This window comes from Vigna angularis, chromosome 6 (assembly GCF_016808095.1).
Source record: "Vigna angularis cultivar LongXiaoDou No.4 chromosome 6, ASM1680809v1, whole genome shotgun sequence".
Taxonomy (NCBI): Eukaryota; Viridiplantae; Streptophyta; class Magnoliopsida; order Fabales; family Fabaceae; genus Vigna; species Vigna angularis.
The window spans coordinates 4756158-4777500 of record NC_068975.1 but is presented as its reverse complement, the minus strand read 5'-3'; the positions used below and the strand labels follow the sequence as shown (position 1 = coordinate 4777500).

Below are 21343 nucleotides of genomic sequence, written 5' to 3'. Positions count from 1 at the left end.
AGTTCAAGCTCCGATCATCTTCTTTAGGCTTCTTGATAAGTGGCAAAGCACAAGCTTCATCTTCTGGGTCAACATCACAAGCCGTTGAAGCTCTCTTCTCTCGCCACGAAACTAAACCCTAGCATAGAGGAGTTTGAACTTGGAATGAGCCCTTCTTCGAGCATTACTCCCCAAAGGCAGCAGCAACCAATAAAACATTGTGTTTCATTAATCCCAAAGGCCCAAAACAGTGTAGCCCAATTCCCTGGGCAGTTGCTTTTAGATTCAAACGACCCAAAAAGGGACCAGGACTCTTCTGCTGGCTTTTCAAGTCCAATGCAACTACTCCTAACCTTTCAGCCCGATTCTAAAAACAACCCAAAATATATAGGGATGTTGCTCCCTCCACCACCACACCTTTCTCCCTCCACATCTCCTTTACTATTTTGCCCCTTAGTAAAATTTTATTTTTAGGGTTATTATTTTTTAATTTTACCCCTTCATAACCTATTTCACTAATAACCTATTGTAGTATCTGTATGAGTAAAATATTTTTCTTTTATTTTAACATTATACTTGTTCCTCTCTTTCTTTGGTTTGTTGTGAGATACTACAAGTTGCAAAGGTTGGTGGTGGTGAAAAGAATTATCAAGCAGTCTCCCTCTCGTGGTGGTGCAGTATCGCTCTCGTGGTGCAGTGCGCGAAGTGGTGCAGTGCGTGTGTGGTGCTTCCTCCAGGTGCGTACTCGAATAAACCATGACATAAAACCCTAAAATAAAAAATGAAACCTTTAAACGAGGTGACATCCTTCAACGGATGTCAACATCCGTTTAAGGTAAAACGGATGTCGACATCCATTTTACCTTAAACGGATGTTGACATCCGTTGAAGGATGTCACCTCCGTTTAAAGGTTTCATTTTTTATTTTAGGGTTTGTTTTATTAGTTTAGAGATATTTTAATAATTTAATTTAAATGTTTTGATTTATTATTTTTGAATATATTTTTAATGTATCTTAATAATGTATATTTATATTAGTTTAAATTTAAATTTTTAATTTTGGATGTGATATATAATTAGATTTTAAACGTAATGATTTTGTAAGACTGAAGAAAAAGGAATGGAAGCACAGGAGGTGGGGAGGTGAAACGGAAATGGGAAAAGGGGAAGAGAGTTCTGTGGGTGGGTGCTAGGAAAGTAAAATTAGGGTTTCAAATTATTTAAAATAGGGTAAAAGTAAAAATCTTTTTAACTTAAAGATATAATTATATTTAAAATAATGTGGAGAGGTAGAGGAATTATATGGTGGTGGTGGAGGGAGCAACACCCAATATGTAGCTCGACTTGCTTCTGTTGATCAATTACAACCCATTTCAAATTGGCCCAGTTAAGCCCAATTAGCTCTGCACAGAGAATCAATTAACCAAATCCAAAATTTGCAAAAAAATAATAAAAAAGATTTAAAATAAAATTAATAGAAAATATAACTTATTCTAAAAAAATATTTTTATTTTGTTTTCTGAATTTTTTTCTAAAAGGAAAAAGAATCTAATTTTTAAAAAACTAATTTATTTACCTAAAAAAGAACATTAATCCGATTTGATTAAAAAGTCCTTCTTACACTAAACTATTATATTTCTAAAAATTAAAAACTAAATAAGAGACAATAGTTTTCACATATAAAAATATGAAAAATCTAAAGAATTATCATACATGATATATATTTTATTATTAAAGGAAGTAGTTAAATATGTGTTTAAATAAAAGAGGTTGTGAACTGTTGTTTCTTTTCTTTGCATATGAAGTAAGAGATGTTGTTTATTTTCTTTGCATATGAAGTAAGAGATTTGACATCTTAGAAAATATTAAGAAGGTTTAATGTTTCGGTAAGTCTCTATTTTCGTCCAGAATCTCAAATAGGTTCCTTTCTTTTTCGGCTTCTCGATTGGGTCCTTATTTTTGTAAAATTGAATCAAATAGAGGTTTGCTGTCAAATTGAAAAGACTTCGTTAAGGAAGGTGTTACGTGGTGTAACACCCCTTACGGAGTGCCACTAGAAAATAACAAAATCCAAAATTTTACGCCAGTTTTTTTTTTTTTAAATTAACATCGCGGAACTAAACCATTAAAAGTCTAAGCGTCTTACAACATAAGGTTAAAACCTTACAAATATCAAATTCATTATTCAAAGACATAAAATTACTTTAAAACATGATAAGTCCCCCATAGTTATTCCCATAACTCTCGTCGTGCTACTTCATTTCTGCCTCATGTGCAACGCCATCTACTCCCGCACAAGTACGATCATTGTAGGTGGAACCACAACCACAAAAGGAAAGGGTGAGTAACGAAGAACCTAACATAGCATATAATTTCAATATCAAAATATCATAACTTAGATTATCCTAGTCACAACCTTACAATACAACATAATATTCAACTCATAACTTAGATCATCACCTCTCAGACTATCAAAGTCACAATATTACAATACATCACAATATTAGACTCATGACTCAATCATTTACACGAGCTTCTGTTATTTCCTTGAAGTTTGTCATACCAAACCTGTTTCGCAAAACAGGCAATTCGAGTCGTCTTCCATCGCAATTTCAGACCTATCTCCCCGACTTCTCAAGGAATTACGAGTAAAAACTTCGGTTAGGCGCACCCACCGAGCACTATACTCACGAGCCGAAGTCATTGGGCGAGACATTCAACCCTCTCTAGTCCCCGCGCACGAGGAAAGAGTGACACTCGAACCTCAGTCTCCGTAGAGACTCAACACACTATCGTATCGCAATACGAACACAATCGATTCGACAAAAATTCTAAGGAAATGACAGAACGCTTACTCTCACAATTTTACCATCACAACCATCACCATCATATATAAAGTCAACTAAATTCATTGACTAACAAAGAATTAAATAACTTAATTTAATTATTTATCCTACTGTCGCACCCCTCTGAAATTACTAATTTCACACGTCCATCAACTAGAATAACATTTCTAGTGCACCCCCACTTTTTAATTAATACCCAACATCAAAGAAAAACATAATTCTAATACACCCTTTTTTTCTCTAAACACACTCCCTTCTATATCTACATTTTCAAGCGAACCCCAAAACTATTAAATTACATTTTCTCTTACTTCCAAGTAGGTCCCACATGAAACCATTCACTTCTTATGAAACTCTCTTTCTCTCTCCCCTTTTACCACTTTTTACGTAACCAAACTCTCTTCCTTCCCTCTTTCTCTTTTATTTTCCATGCATTTACACAAAACTCTACTTCACCCACATTTTCCCACTATTACCGTGGCCCCCACTCCCAATATCTACCACTTTCACTCTCTTTTCAAATGCTAAAAACTACACACTTCATTCCATGCACCAACACCATTTACGTAACCACCTCTCCTCACACTTCCACTTTCTTCTCTTTTGACTTTTCAACCACACCTTACTTCTACCTTTTTAAATTTCATTTCATTCTTCTCTCTCTTTTCCTCATTTAAAACACATGACTCTCACATCATTTACGTAACACACTTCCTCCCCCACACACTTCACTTTCTCTTTCTTTTTTTCTTCAAATATTATTTTATTCTTTTTACTCACACCCCACACTACCCTCCTTCTTCCTTTCACGTAAACCCCCCCCCCCCCATGCACTCACTTCATTCTATCTATATTTTTTTACTCCTTATTCCCTTCACACTTCACACACATGCACCCTTTTCTTGCTCCCTATTTTTTTTATAACTCCTTCCTACCATTCCTTCATTTTTTTCTTTGCTTTCAAAGGTCATCCCAAGCTTCTTCCTTCACGGTTTTTGGTCCTCTTCCAGCATCTTTCTTTTTCTTTGCCACTTTTACATCAACCAAGCCATGCCCATCTCCATCTTCCACTTCTATTCTTCTTCCATCATGTTCTTCTTCTACCCAAGACATCAAACTTTCATTCTTCTTCACTGTTTTTCATCAAACACATGTACCCCAACTCACCAAACATCTCTTTCACTCCTCTCATTCTCATAATTCATTCTTTCCTCTTCCAACAATGGAAGAGAATTCTCAATACCCTCTTACCCACACTCTTGGTTAAAGAGTGTAGATAAGTGCTCCCAACAATATATAATTCTTGCAAGGTAATAAGAACCAAGATATACAAAATATACATGAGTTTAAAGTGTACCCATGACACTTTTTCATACACAAACAATACCCAAATACATCCAACATGTATACCCATTACAACAACACCACTGTTTCATAAAATTTAAACATGTATAATCCATTAACTACCGCCATATAGTAGAAAAACGAAAATGAACATGTGAATACCCATTCTCCATGCATCAACACATGAAACTTAAACCCAAAAGAAGAGTACATGCCTCAACATGTTAACTTTAATCCCAACACACAAGAAAGAAAGCATGCAACAACATTATATTGTTACCTTCTACCCATCATACACTATGTTATATCCCAAGTTAAACCCCTTACCTCAATTCCAAGCTAGCTTCCAAAGGTTCTTAGGTTTCTTTCCTCACTAGACAACAAGCTTCCACTCATCTTGGTCTCCTACAAGTGACGTCCAAAAACTCCAAGGCTAGGGTGGCTCTTCCTTTCTCTCACCAACTTGGTTGCTCTCCAAAATCTTTTTTTCCACTCTCCAAGTTTTAACCTCCCCAAGGTCACTTACAAGCTTCCTAAGGCTAGAAAACATGTGCCTACTCAAGCAAAGTGGAAAAAAAAGGCAATGACTCAAGCACTCATGCAACATTTCACGTGAATGAGGGATTAATGGGAATAAAAGTTCCCTCTTGGAATCAAATAATGGAAGCATTAACCTAAAGTGTTTCCCTCAACATCAATAAAATAATATAACATTCACCCTTCTCAATAATGGAAGCATTAACCTAAAGTGTTTCCCCCATTCACCCTTCTCTTTCATCATTTAATGCATGAAAAGCAAAGTGAAACAAGGCTTTGGGAGTCACTTCCACGCTCATCTTAAAAAGAGCTAGGAGCCTTTTGGGTCTTAGGAGGGCTTGAACTTGAGACCAAGCACACACCCTCCCACGCACACTCACATCAACCACTAAATCAGGCTCCATCCATTGATATAACAGCGCAAACAATTATACTTAAATACTCTTTCAAATTTTTTCAAAATTTACTATGAAACCAATATTAATTTAATTTTCTTCCCTTCCTTAAATATTTCTCAACATTATTTTTCATCACAATTTATTATATAATACCACAAAATAAAATACTTAAGGTAAGAAATCATTTTATTTATACGGGTCTTACACGTGGCTTGCTGATAGTATACATGTGTAAGGGAAGTTAGCATGTTGACGTGGCATGCTGACACCCTAGTGGTCGACCTGATGGTCGACCACTCGGTCTGGTGGTCGACCACCCACCAGGCTGACCGACAACCAAACTGAGTGGACGACCACTAGGCCGACCAACTATCAAATCGAGTGGTCGACCACCAGATCGACTATTAGGCCTACTAGCACCACTAGGCCGACCGACCACCAGACCGAGTAGTCGACCACCAGGCTGACCATCAGGCTGACCATCAAACTGAGTGGCCGAATAAAAGGCTGATCATCAGGCTGACTACCAAACTGAGTGGCCGAATAAAAGGCCGACCATCAGGCCGACCACTAGAATGAGTGGCCGACCACTAGACCAAGTGACGGACCACTAGGGTGTCAGCATGCCACGTCAACATGTCAACTTGCCTTACACATGTATACTATAACACTCTCCTTAACAGCGTCTTTTCAATTTGACGACAAGCCTCTATTTTATTCAATTTTACAAATATAAGAATCCAATTGAGACACCGAAAAAGAAGGAAACCTATTTGAGAGACGAAAATAGAGATCTACCGAAACATTAAACCTATAAAGAAATGATTGTATACAAACACTTTCTCCATTAAAATCTAATGAAATTTCAAAGGAAGAACAAACTTCACATGGAAAATCTCTAGCTCACTCTTTCAGTCATTACACATGAAGATATTTGACATTTTACAGATTGAGAAAACTATAAAAACAATTGACATTGCTTTGAACAATTTTCGAGGAAACCTATTTGAGAGACGAAAATAGAGATCTACCGAAACATTAAACCTATAAAGAAATGATTGTATACAAACACTTTCTCCATTAAAATCTAATGAAATTTCAAAGGAAGAACAAACTTCACATGGAAAATCTCTGGCTCACTCTTTCAGTCATTACACATGAAGATATTTGACATTTTACAGATTGAGAAAACTATAAAAACATTTGACATTGCTTTGAACAATTTTCCATATTATCAGAATCTTCTCCCCTTGTTTTCTTGAACAACCCCTTCGTTTCCAGCCAGCATTATATATTTATCCCTCCTTGTAAGGTTGGTGCACTCAAATCCCAAAGCATAGCCCAACTGTTTCTGTATGTGATTTGCCACTTCATGACTTGACCTTCCCCCAGCACAAGTGAGTTCTTTAGGAACCTTTTCAAGGATCTCAATGTCATATTTAGGGCTAGGGTTCATGAAAAAGAAAAATGGATCCAACACCTTCAGGCCACTTGCTGTGGTCCCATAGAACATGCTCAGATGAACATTCACAGCCACAGGCACAATCTCATCAGCCAGTTCTGCAAACAAGGAACTGAACCTTAAAAGATAGGGCTCCCTACAAGTTGTTCCTTCAGGAAACACCACCAAATCCCCTTCACCAAGCAACCTTTTCATAGTTTCTCCATCTTCTTTTCTGTCCCTTGTCAGTCTTATGGTCCTAATAGGGGCTATACACTCAGACACCTTGCTTAAGCTATATGTCACTGCTGTCAAAGGCCTCCCCAAACCTGAGCTCAGAAAAATTGGATCCAAGAGAGTCCTGTGAGTGCAAACATAAAGCACCCCTTTATCTGACTCTGATTTTTTCTGGTTATTGTCTTTGAAATCCAGTTTCAACCCACACCACACTCCTAATGCCATTGTGAATTTGCAACAAAGGAACACACCCAGAAATATTCTGTAAATGGCCATCACAAGTCCAATTGGAAGCCACATGAACATACACAGAGTTGCTGAAGGAGTAGGCAAGAATGCAAGTCTTCCATCATGAAATACTAAGGGCTTTGGATACTTGTTCCTTGGCATCACTTTTCCCTCATTCATCACCACATAAGCCTCCTACATCATTATCATTTACTTAGAATAAGATATGACAAAATGCATAAATTGAATTAATGGTGTTGGATGCATTGCAGACTAATAATGCTGTACCAACTGAAATAAATACACCAGAAGGTGAAATAATAACGTTTACCTGTGTCCTATCAGATTTTATTGTAAAATGATAACGTATACCTGTGGACTTACACATCTTTTATTATATCATAGTCTTTCCTTTTCTATGTTATATATATATATATATATATATATATATATATACATTTATATATATGAAAAAGATATTTTAACATAAAAATTTTTAATAACATTTTGATACAATATACATATTATTCTTTTATTAATTTATTATTTATTTATTATTATAATAATGTGTTCTAAACTCAGAAAAATTCAATAAACGAAAATTATGTATTGTGGAAATGTTTTCGTTACCGTATCATATTACCCAAATATATTTCAAAATGTTGTCAGTGTCCTTTTTTTGGTTAGCTCGTGGAGAGGGGTCCCTGCACCCTACGAGGGTATCAAAATCAAATATCGAGGAACTAAGTTAAACCAATATGAATTCATGTTTTGGGGCCTACTGACATGCATATAATATATATATATATATATATATATATATATATATCATTATTTGAAATTAAGAAAAATTATTAGTACAGTAAACATCATATACTTATTTGTGTTTGATATATAAAAGTAAATTTTAAATTTAAATCATTTTCACGATAAAATTTGTAATTATTTATATATTTTAAATTAACATTATCATAAAACTTTTTACATATATTTTTGTACAAAGATATATACATTTTGAAGATGACATTAAACAATAATAAATTATATAATTGTAATTCAATAACAAGTGAACAATAAATTTAATAAATAATAAATTTTATTAATTATTTATATTTATTTTCATCATGGTGTACACAAAACATCATCTATGTTTTTACACCCTTATGATAATTTATCATTACTTATCTATTTCAAAAGAGTCCATTTTCTAAATTTACTACAAATGTACAGAAAATTAAGAAAAAAAACTAAATGGTGAAATACTGTATTCTTGGTCAAATTTGAGATCTTCTAGTGGACCAAGAATTAAAGATAAATCCCTTAAAATATTGAAGTTTATTTTATGAAATGACCTTTCTTAATATATACATATTTCCTTCATACTTCGAATCTAGAATTTAATCCTTGAACAAACACATAATCAAAAGCATAGTATATCCTTAAGAAGTAACTAGGTTCAGGAGATACCTTGCAAAGAGAAATAAAAAGTTGATCATGAAGGCTTGTGTTACCAATGCCAAGGTCAGGTTTTGTATCGCCAAAATAATCCTTAAGGGCACTGTGTTTCACAAGAAAACCAGACTTAGAGAGAAAACCAGTGAAATAAGAACCAGAAGTATGCAACTCTGTGGCTATAACAGCATCAGCATTCAAATACTCCTTCAGAAACCCTTCCACCATCACTCTAGGCATAGTGGTGAAGAAAACCCTGGACCCTACTGAAGCAACTACCTCATAGGCCTCAAGATTAAGGTTCTCCAAGTAAAACTTTGGTAACACTGCCCTTGAAGTGTTCTCCATGTCCTTCACTTTGAGTCCGCAAAAGGAGATGAAGATCATGAGTCTGAGCTTCATTTCATAGTTCAGAAACCACAGTATAGGACATGAACAAAGCAAGAGAAATGCCCTGAAGATGCTTCCACCTTCAAAGGCAACCAGCATGAAATAGGGAAAGAAGGAACGAGTCCTTAAGAGGACTTTGTGGAAGTCACAAGCAAGGGTTTGAGACCCTCTACCCTCCAAATCACACTTGACAATATCAGAGAACGAGGAAGGTTGTTGCAATGGTTTATATGAAAGATCACCCCAATCAAAACCATGGCTTTTAATTTTCCTTGCTACTCCATAACATGATTTAACAAGCACCTGGTTCATGACCCAATTTGCAAGCCTTAGCAACTCCATGGACGACACCATTTTTTCAGTTTCTCTTATCACTCTAATGTTTACGCCAACATAAATATGACAGAAAAACGAGTGGTTATTTCTGTCGTCAGTGGCAGAGACACATTTATAGTATTAAAATAGATAGGTGCAATTTGCTTTCTATATATATAATTTGTTTTATCTTTTTATATTCTCTATCTTTTGTTTTTAATATTTTATTCAAATAACGATATTTTAATAATATTTTTTTATTAACGTTTTAATATTATTTATGATTGAATCAAAATTATTTTATAATTAATAATAATAATCATAAATACGAATTAATTATAATATATAAATAATATTAAAATATTATAAAAAATATTATCAAAATATCTTTCAATCTCTTTTTATTTTGTCAAACACATCTCTTTTTATTTTGTCAAACACATCTAGAAATGGGTGAGACAGACTTTTGCATCGGTTAAAGACACGAGTGTTCAAATTATTCGTGGAAAACTGTGATGACCTTACATTTTACTTTTTTAAAAATAACGAGATTCAAAATTCATATATTAGTACTTAATTTTAAAACTAAGTTAATCTTATGACTTGAGTAAAATAATACTTTTAATATTAATCAGAATAAGCGACAACAATTCAATTCATTCACTGCAATTATAAGAAAAGAATGAATTACTGTTCCGATAAAAGCAATGAGACGTTAATAAAGTTGCTTTAGTCAACTTATAGCACACAATGGGATGCTCAAAATGCATCGAGTAGCTAGAGGAGGGCCTGATCCGGCAGTTTATATATTCGTACCTTTTTTGGCTATGGGTAAATTTATAGGAGGTTTCAACACTTTTAGTGGTAGTGTCTATGTTGTTACATTTCTGGGAATACTCTTATAATAAAATTAGTAATAGAAAGAGTGTGGTCAAATCTTTAACTTTAAATTCAACTGATTCTATTTTGGGAACTGAGAGGTCTTTATGAATCACGATATTGTATTTTGAGATATCAGAAATGGAGGAAAAATATGTTTGAAAAAAATTAGATTAAAACACTAAATTTTATTGACGGATAAAAATTCATCAATAATTATTAATTATCTAAATTTATAAATAAATATAGTAAGTAAATATAGTAAATATTATGATTTGGTCTTTTTTTCTTTCTTTTATTTTCTTTCTCTTTTGTTGTTCATCGTTGTTGTCATTGTTTATCGTCGTCGTCAGTCGTTGTTGTCGTCTATCAATGTCACTTATGTCTATGGCTCCTCTTCTTTCTCAATCATTAACATCTTTGATGTCGTTGCCATCAAAATTATCATTGTCGCTATTATCGCCGCCTCTTCTTCCCCCTCCTCCTTCTCTCTTCTTTTTGGTTCTCCTCTTCTCCTCTTTTTTCTTTCTTATTCTCTTATTCTTCTCACTCAACGACAAAATTATCAATGTATTTTAAAAAATTCAATTACCGATAAAATTAGCGATAGAATTTTAAAAAGTTCAATTATTAATGAATTTATCAACAAATTAAAAATATTCTTTACCAAGTGATTAACTAATAAATTTTACTATAACATGATCAAAACAAAAGCATAAACTTTTACGTCCAATTTATAAACAAATTTTAACAACAAAAATATTTCTCGTTAATAAATATTCTACATTAGGATGAATTCAATTGTAAGAGAAATATTCATTTATAATTAAAATTATAAAATTCATTTATAAAATGTGACATCCCAATTATATTCATCATGCATATATAATAAAGACGTCATCATGCATAATATAGGAAAGCAGTCAAGAGTTGTTAAGGATTATAGTCATCCTTAGAATAGTGCGGAAATGACAACTAAAGTATTAAAATTTTCTCCATGGAACTTACGGAGAATTTTAAAACTTAGGATACACAAAATGTTCTTCCAAATAAAACGAGTTCACGAAATAAAAACTAGAAAATCTAAGCTGCATCACTGCCATCCCCATCAAGAGCTGTTTCCAAGGTATCCTCCCCGCCATCTGCTCCCATCCAAGTGGATGATCATCGCCAAAGAAACATACACAAACAATACAAACAAGCAAGGGTGAGCTAGATATAAAAAGCATGTTATATAATCTCACACGACATGCAAAAATCATCCAAACATGGTAAACCGACATCACAAGACTTGTTACTTTATACCCCGACTTGTTGCTTTATAGACTGACTCGTCCGGACTAGAATGATTACCGAGCTATGGCGGGTCTTGCACTCGTGGTGGCTTTATGGAACTTGGGCACTACCGCCTGGTGAAACTTTGGGCACTACCGCCCGGTGGAACTTTGGGCACTACCGCCCGGCCACAGTCACGAGGTTAATCCGTTATCACTCACCTTGGATCATATGGAAGTACCCAAGACTAGGACCTCCTGCTACTCCTCACCACATGGTTCAATCCTCTCTACATGAGAAGAAGGACCATTGGAGTTTCAGGATGACCCCCAAAACTGAGCTACCATGTAATCATTCTATACAACCCCAAAACACCACCATGTATCCTCTCCTTGAGGATCATGGAAACGTTCATGAATCATATTGTTACTTTAAACCTTATCCCAAGTCATGAATAACCAGAAAGTACCGTATTATCACAGTAAATCCAACATACCTCATACTTTTCACATAATTCACATCACAGTATATATATATTCCAAACATTTTGCACATAATTCAATTCAGAGAAAATGAACATAAAACCCAACACTACTATTTAGACGAACGTTATTCGCCGAACGGTATTGGATGAACGCTATTTACCAATAGGCCGAACGCTATTTCACCGAACAAACTATCAGGCCGAACGCTGAGATTGATACTTAGGCCGAACGTTATTTCACCGAACACACTATCAGGCCGAACGCTGAGATTGATACTTAGGCCGAACGCTATTTCACCGAACACACTATCAAGCCGAACGCTGAGATTGATACTTAGGCCGAACACTGGGATCGAGTACTTAGGCCGAACGCTATTTTACCGAACATCATATTGGATTTAAACATTATTAGGACGAACGCTAAGATTGATACTTAGGCCGAACGCTTGGATTGAATTCTTAGGCCGAACGCTATTTCACCGAATACCATATGGACCGAACACTTCTAGAACCAACGCTAGGACGAACACAAAGTTGGATTCAACACTACTGAGCCGAACGCTAATATCAAGTACCTAGGCCGAACGTTAGACCATTGAACATCATATCGAATTTCTCAATGTTTGGACGAACGCTCAAAGATTAAACCTCATCAAAACCGAACGTTATTTATGATGAATAGTAAACATTATCAACCCTATAATGCCGAATGCTAAGGTCGAAATCCACTTAACCGAACACTATTTTGATGGACGTTTAGAGTCTTGGTTGAATACCTAGATCACTTTGCCGAACACCTAAAATACTGGCCGAACGTCTAAAACTGAGGACGAATGATTTCAACTTAACCGAACGGTACTAAATCAACTCCTGACCGAACGCTACTAAATATATTCTGACCGTTCGGTACTAAATCAACTCCTGACCGAACGCTACACTCACCAGGACGAACGCTCAATTAATATTTTAGGACGAACGCTCGATTTAATATTTAAGGACGAACGCGAATTCTCGTAACACCAAAACCGAACGCTAACTTGGCCGACCACTAATTGGTCGAGCCAGAATTTGGACGAACGCGCGATTCTGCAGAATCGCACCAGGTTTTTCAGAACCCAGAAACCCCAAGTTTTCATCCCCTTCTTCCCAGATTTGCATCAAAGGCAGTATAATTTCAATAATCAAACGAAAAATCTAACTCCCCTTACCTCTTGAAGACTTCCTTTGTGAATCTTTGAAATTATCTCCCTCAAGACTTGCAGAACCAAGGCTTCTTTGCAACTCCAGCAACTCTGAACTTCACCTCCCTCACAATTTGCAGCAAGAATTTCTCTCCCATTTCAGAACCCAGTACCCCCTTATTTCTCTCACGTCTGCAGCTTGTTGAATGGTGCCAGCAATGAGAGTAAAACCCGGACGTTTTTGCTCCCCATCTTCCAAAGAAAACAAAATTTTCCTCTTATTATGGCAATGGTGCTTCTCTGCACTGATTGCTCCCCCCATCCCCTTTTAAAATAATAAAAAAACATATTAGGTCCTTACATAAAATCCATTGATAAATTTTATTTTATGACGATTTGTTTCTATCAAAATAATTAAATTTTACTAATGATTTTTTTCATCTATGAATGAGGTATTAAAAAAAGAATATATATATATATATATATATATATATATATATATATATATATATATATATATATATAAAAGACAATGCAAAGTTTTGTGTTAATGACTTTAATATTTTTTCTTTTGATTATGTAAAGTATTTGGATTGGTTTAGTGATGTTAGAATAATAACATCTTTTACAAAGAGTTTGTATCGATTTAGTTTCCTCTAATATATAAAAATATCACTAGTGCAAAAGTTCTCTTCAACAATGTGGATTTACGACAATTTTAGCGAATGTAGTGAAACTAAAATGCGATGACATTTCGTAAATATAATGAAGTTAAAATTTTTAGAAGTCAAATTACGGTGTTTTCTAGAAAAACTGTCGTGAAAATTTAAAAATCACATCAGTTTTACCTAGAACCATCGTGGAACTGATAAATCATGACAGTTAAGTCACCAAGCAGTCGTGAAATAGCTGACAATGGTTAAATTTTTTTTTACCTTTTCACTTCCCCGCACATGCATGTTTCTTCTCTCGTCCTACTATAGTTGAAGCCCACTACACCACCACCCTATCTTCTTTGCATAGTTTATCACTTTTGTTTCATCTCTCTTAGTCACCTTTTTCGCCATTGTTCTTCCTCGTTATTTTTCCTTTGCCACCTCATTTCGTCGTTCTTTTTGAACCAACAAAGTCGCCTCCTCTTTCGTCGTTCTCTTTGAATCAACAAAGTTCTCTTTGTTTTTTTATCATAATTTTTGTTTGAGCAATTTTGTTGGGAAATTTGTGAAACTAGTTAGAGAACACTTTGGCTAAGGAAAGATAAGGTATTTAAGTTGTTCATTGAGACACACCTCTCTTTCTTAGAAGTGTACTCAACAAGCTTTTAACTTATTTCTTTTGAAAAAAACCTCATTCAAAATTGTAAAATAATTTTTCATATAAAAATAATTAACACTATGATTTTCAAATAAATTATGATTACTATCCATAACAACTACATGATTTATATGGTTATCAGCAACAAGTTGTCACATATACTACTGCACCTGATATAAGTAAGTTGACTATATGTCATCTAAATGATCCTAAGTTAGTATTTTTTGTGAAGATTGACTTGAAGAAAATGATCAAGGAATTGAATCAAAAATTGCACTGAGTGGAAGTTAATTTTGCTAAAAGATCAAAACAACAATCAATTTTAAAATCACATCACACTGATATGTTTACCGGTGGACATATAAGTTTTACAAACGATGTTGTTGAATTTGTTAATGATGAAGCAATAGAGTCAACTACTTCAAGTGTATATTTTTGCTTAGAGGATTAGATTATGAGGATTACTGATGATCCTATTAACCATCCTAATGCACATGATGATGTTGAAATTGAGTTGAACCCACATGTTCCACACATCAAGTTTGTTCATGTGAACAATGAAAGTAGATTTTCAGTGGTGATATTTGTTGACTTAGTTGCGGAACAAAAAGAAAGGTTGCTACAACAGGGAAACATGTTAGATTTAAATTCATTTGATATCATTCTTGATAAAAAAAAATTAAAGATGCATGCATGTTTATTTTCCGTTTTTAGCATAAATAGAAAAAAATTTATTAAAATTTTAAAAATATTTGTTTTTATTATAAAAAATTAAAATTAATAAAATTATACACAGTGACTTGTATTTTATAAAATTAAAGAGAATAAATTTTTACATATGGTCATATTGAGCCAAAAGCCTAAAAACATTTCTATCTCCCCCTAAAATAAGTTCGTTAAAGACAATTTTTGAAATAACTGTGGGGTTATGATTTTTTTTTATTTTCTCTTTTTGTTTTTTAATTTTCAATTTTTGTTTTATTTCCATAAAAAAATGTGATTTCTTTTTTATAAAATTGTGAAAATATTAACTTTCTACTTAGTGAAACTTTTATATAGTATGTTTCATGAGAAGTTCACCCAAAAATATTTTATTGTTTTCAATAAAACATATTGATATTGGATTTTACGATTTGATTAGTAATTGGAATTATCATAATCTTGAAATAGTAGTCATGTTTTATGTTGAATGGATTGTTGAATTAATTATATGCTAGCCTAATTGGTTCATAATTATAAATTATTAATTGATTAATTTGAGAATTACTTGGTTGAATCTTTTGTGAAAGAGTTATTAGCCTTGTGAGTTTTAAGCCTAATTGTGATGGATGAATCATCATGTGTTATTCCTATTGGCGAAATAAATCCACCGTAATATTAATACATTGATAAACCCTTTTGAGTCTTTAACTTCTTTTTCTTAAAGCCAATTGCAAAAATGTAAAAAGAAAAATACCATATTATCCTTTATCTTAGGATGAAAGAAGGAGCTAATGAATTGTGTTAGAAATTATTGATGAATAAAGTGTATGGGAGAGTACCTCACCCACAAAATAATAAAAAAAGGCAAAAGGAAGAAAAAAGTTTCATGAAAAAAAAATGGTGAAAGGAAAAAAAAAGATAACAAAAACTAAAAGTGGGAAACAAAATGTAGAAAAAGAAGGATAATTGTTTTCTCAAAAAGTGAACAAAGAAAATAATGTATTTGTTTTCCAAAATCTTTGCTCCTTAATTCTTTCTATGCAAACTTTTTAAATCCTTTATATCCTAAATTTTTCATACATTTGCCTTGGCCACATTACAACCTTTAAAAAGTCCTCATGATATTTGAATGCATGTTTTTCAAAAGTTTGTGAATATTAGAATCTTGCTAAGTTATGGTAGTGTTTACATACATGAGCATTTTGAGTGCAAACACAAACCTAAACACTTAAGAGAGGATTGGGGAGTGAATATACATTTTAATTTCAATGATCTCTATCGTACTTGATTTCCTAGTAAATTTAAAAGATTAACACATGTGTTTAAAATAAAGTTTTCCTATTCACATGATTCATGACAACTCGATTTAAAAAGTTGATTAGTTTCCAGTGAAGTTCTTTTCCTTTGATTTAATGTTGATATGAATATTGATCCAAAATAAAGTTTTAAAATTACTAAGATTCTCCCAGGAGTGCAAAAGGATAAGTGTGGGGTGTGATGAGTCCATATTTATAGCCTCATTCGGCCTTTAATATTGGATTCTTAATTGGTTTTTGTACTTTAATAGAATATTTTAATTAGGATTTGTTATAATTGAGTTTATTTAGCATGAGATACAAAAACATGTTAAAAATAGTTTTTTAGTTGCATAAATGTTTTTAGGATATTTTGAAGTGTGTTAATGCAACTGAGCTAAGTTGAGCTCATTGAGGTGTAGAAATAAATTGGTTAAAGTTTCATGACACCTTAAAGATAAATCCAAGAATAGCAAATAATCAAGACCACAAAAAGTCAATCCAAGCATAGCATGAAAAAGTGAAAATTTTTGGCTAAGTCAAGAAGAGAGAACAAACAACAAAAATTGGATCTTGTGCTTTTCTCTCTTTTTTCTACAAAAAGAAGCCGAGGAACCCTTTAGAGGGTTCAAATTTTGTCCCCCCTCTCTACTCTCATGTTCTCCACCATCTCTTTTTTTTTTCATGTTATTTCAACATTCCATGGACTACTAAGCCGCTAGGGTTGATCCTGTTATAATTTCTTAATTGGATTCAAAGGGTATATGAATAAATTTATTTATTCTTTTTAATTCATTCTTGTCATGATTTATTTTGTTTCTTAATCAAGTAAAAGTAATGATTTTTACATTATAGCAATTTAACATGATGTTAAATTTACATAACATATTATTTTTAATTCAGAATTTACTTTGATTAAAGTTAGAAACTTTCATGTGATTCAATGAGATTTTGCCAATAATTGAGAATGTACTTTGATTAGATATAAAAACTTTAATCAATAATGTAATTTGGTTAATTACTTTTTTACTTGATATAAGAGGTAAACCAATAAACATGATTAGGCAAAATAATATTTAATTGAGAATGTACTTTGATTAAATTTACTATGATTAATCTATAAAGTTTTTGCTTTTAATGAGAATGTACTTTGGTTAATAATAAAAACGCTAATAAATTAATTGAGAATTTATATTGATTAATTTGAAAATCTAAGATAATAATCTTTAGATAACAAATGATGGATTCTATTTTGAAAAAGTAGTGAAATCAACCTATTTTCTTTATCATTATTTTTATTTTTTAAAATCTCTTTATAAATTTCTTTCTTTCTATACTTTGTTACTTTGTTGTTTAATTTTTTTTATCTTTATCTTCTTTATTATTTTACTAACCCTTTTGTACAGTTTTTATAAGAACTAATTTGTTAAAAATCAATTTCATGTTCGTTGGGAGACAACTTAGGGTTGAATTTACCCTTTCTTTTTCGTAGGCTACTGTCTTAACAATATTGAAGTTTCTATATGAAGAAAAAGTGATGCCAATTTTCTCAACCAAGAGGGGGTGAATTGGTTAGCTCTTTAAAAAATTGTTCGTTCAAAAGATTTTCAAAATATGAGGTTTTCTTGAAATCAATATGACAAGTATATGAATCAATAACAAAAGAGAAGGGATAAAAAGATCAACATAGGGATTTATACTGGTTTGGCCAAGTCCACATCCAATCTTCCTTTAACAACCTTAGCTGAAGGAAACCACTATATTGATAGAGTTATACAAGAAAGAATACAAAGAACTCCCCTCTCAATGCACTCACCTTCCCCAACACAATATCACCTATAACACAAGACATGAACAACTCATAGTCTCACAAACCCAAAAAGAAATCCCAACTTTTTGTAACCTTAGACCAATCCTAACTCTAATATGCAGAACACACACGGTTCTCTTCCTGACTCACAACAACAGGGAACACAATCCACTTGATTGTAGGTAGACACCGATTAAGAACATAATGTAATTTGTTAAGCTTTTCCTTCTACTTTAACAATTTTACATTTGTGTTAGATTTAATAGATTAAATGGAGTATGCAATCGATTAAAGAAATCATATAAGCGAGTAACAAAGAAATACGACCGTTATAGGCAGTTATGGCTTTTCAAGAAAATGATTTTCACAAGAAACACATTTTAACCGATCAGGAAAATAATGTAATCGGTTAAGTTCCATACTTAAGAAATTTTGAAGACATTTTCCATTTTAAACACTTCAATGCACTCAACAAACATATATTAGCATAGCAATGTGTTTGAATCGATTATACAATTAATGTAATCAATTAAAACATAGTTGTTTTGCCCCTATAAAGCATATACTGAAATCTGAAGAATTTAAACAGATTATATAAACAACATAATCTACAAGATATGCAATGTACAATATGTTTGAACTTATGATTCATTTCATACAACAAATGCATATACCAATCAATTCAAGCACAAACAAAAATATGATCAAGCAATTGTTTTTCCATTTGCTATTCAAGAAACTATAAATCATTTCCTTGGTTCATCATTAAAAACATATATGTGGGATGGGTTTAGCTAAACATGGCTGTCCCTATAAACAATCTCCCCATTTTTTTATGATGCAAAACAAGAAATTTGTTTTCTAGTTACTCTCCCCCTTTGGACATTAGCAAAATTTGGCATAACAAGTAACACAAAAATAAAGTGTTAAAAGAAACATCAAATAGAAGTCCTTACAGATCATTGAAGAATGTGATGCTCCCCTTATCATTAAGCAATGTAGCACTTAACCAAAATGAGCAGTATAAGATTTATCACAATGTAAATCAAAGCTAAATTAATCACATTGAAAACAGTATAACAGTATAAGAATGTATACAAATTAGAGTATATATATTGATTTCAAATGAATGTATCATGAGATATCTTGTGTAATTTACAAATCCTCAATATGATTTATGCAAATAAGATGAAGCAGAGAGTATGATTGCAGTATTAATGCATGATACCAACTAATACAGTAGAATGTATTTAAGAACATCTGCAATAGTGGTGCCTTTTTCATAATGAAGCATATGTATTGTTTTTCAAAACATTTTTTATCAATATGCAACATATAAGTTGTATAATATGCTAATCATGCATATAAGAACAATTAAGACATGTTTAGCAATAAAGATCAACATTTATAAACATGTAAAACCAATTTTTACCACTTAATCAATTATGTTATGTATGTAACATATTAAAATAATTACAGAGCAAATTCTTTAATAGATTATGAATCTATTTAATCTGTTAAAATTTTTGAAGTTGATCAAATACACAGTTTCGATCTTTTAACCAGTGAAGATCATTTTACAACCTGCAAACACAACTTTCTCAACATTTTTTAGTATTAGTATCAAATAAACATGATAAGATCAAGAGTTGTGAAATAATATAAGATCTATGAATGAATATATGCAATGAGCAATGATCATATGATAGTGTATCATTCATTCAATCACATCCAATCACATCCAATCATTCACCAAATGATTCAAATAATTCCAATCAAATATCCAATCAATCATACAAATTACATCCAAACAATAAGCACAGGATATGGATTCAAAGCATCATATCATTAAAACTAATTAAACATTCAAACAACAAAATATATTGTTCAAAATCGAAAGCCTTAAGGCTTAATTACATCCTTTCAGAAAATCAAAACAGAAACTAAACTTCATCCTAATCCCTATTCTTAGTCAAAGATATCGATAAACTCTTCTTCAGCTTGATCCTCCTCATCAACCTCTTCGTCTTCAGAAGTACTTCCAAACAAGTTGATATTAAAACCTTCATTCAGTTTCATGCGTACCCTGGAAAGTGATTTCTCAATTTTGGTAAGCCTTGCAGATTGGTTCTTGAATTGATTCACCACATACTGCATAAATTCAAACTTTGGCTTGAAGGAGTACTAAGACTTATCAACCTCCAAAGGTTCAACCTCTTCAACCACAGGAACATGTTTATCCTTGAAGGACCATCCATTTTCATTCTTTCTCAGCCCCATGTAGTGCAGTGCAAGCTTTTCAATAAGATTTTTCCTATTATAACTCATAGTCACTTCGTTTGTGAGGTCAATGTAGTGATGTCTTATGACCTTTCTCAGAAACACTGCATAAGGAAGACTGTCTCTGCGTTGCTTAGATACCTTTATCATGTGGTCACTCACAGCAGTGGTCCAATCTGTTTGAATTCTTCGTTTTCAGTGCATGGATGAGGTACACATCCTTAGTAGTCAGTGTGCTTGATTACCTCCTCTAGGAAGCATAATCCAAGTTATCACGAATGCGCACAGTCTCTCATCTCTTTTCATGCCGCCAGCTTTGAATAGAGTAAAATCTCTTGGTTCATCAGGAAACCTTAAACAGTCCTTATAGATAGTCATTTTATTGATTCCAGGAGCACCTAGATGAGACTTGTGCCCATTTGATCTAAAACCAGCAATGGTAGTCCATATGGCTTCATCGAGTTTGATGTCCACTCCTTTCACCCTTGAACATGTTAAACCATTTTCTACCCTCAAGTTTGCATAGAAAATTTTAACCTGGTCAGGATACCAATCCCCTGACATTTCTACAAATCGTTCAAGTCCCTTATATACTAGCCACTCTTGAAACTGAAACCCTTCATTTCGAAAATGTAAAAGGCCCATGACCTTGTGCGAAATTAATTACCTTCTTGAAGCCCCAGAAGCAAACGAAGTTTGATTATGCTTCTTCATCACTAATCCACCCAATGGGACTAGCGTGTCTGACAATGGGAGCAACTCTCTTTCCACGTCTTGATGAGGAAGCCATTAAGATTAGAGTTCAAGATGATTGCTTTCTTAGAAAAGGGTTTTTGGATTCAGTTGTAAACAATGTATGACTCAAGAACAAAATAATTGATTTAAGCAGTTACCCTAGTTGATTAAGGTCTGGAAGAAGCCCATTCGAAAATTTTGAAAAAGCCCAATACATCCAG

At 33.1% G+C, this 21343-nt stretch overlaps 1 protein-coding gene across 1 annotated transcript; it reads right to left on the bottom strand.

The window, feature by feature from the left end:
* Positions 1-5991: 5991 nt before the first annotated feature.
* Positions 5992-9266, bottom strand: LOC108342655 (glycerol-3-phosphate acyltransferase 1). Its single transcript, XM_052879325.1, has 2 exons — positions 8478-9266; positions 5992-7205 (listed from the first exon to the last, which is right to left on the bottom strand). The coding sequence occupies exons 1-2, from the start codon at positions 9204-9206 to the stop codon at positions 6339-6341; spliced, it is 1596 nt and encodes a 531-aa protein (XP_052735285.1). The 5' UTR covers positions 9207-9266; the 3' UTR covers positions 5992-6338.
* Positions 9267-21343: the final 12077 nt, after the last annotated feature.

Bases quoted from the DNA above. Each gene is read 5' to 3' on its own strand.
- LOC108342655 (XM_052879325.1), bottom strand. From the start codon at position 9,206: ATGGTGTCGTCCATGGAGTTGCTAAGGCTTGCAAATTGGGTCATGAAC. The intron at 7,206-8,477 runs GTATCTCCTGAA...ATAATGATGTAG, and splicing joins TTTTTATTTCTCTTTGCAAG to GAGGCTTATGTGGTGATGAA.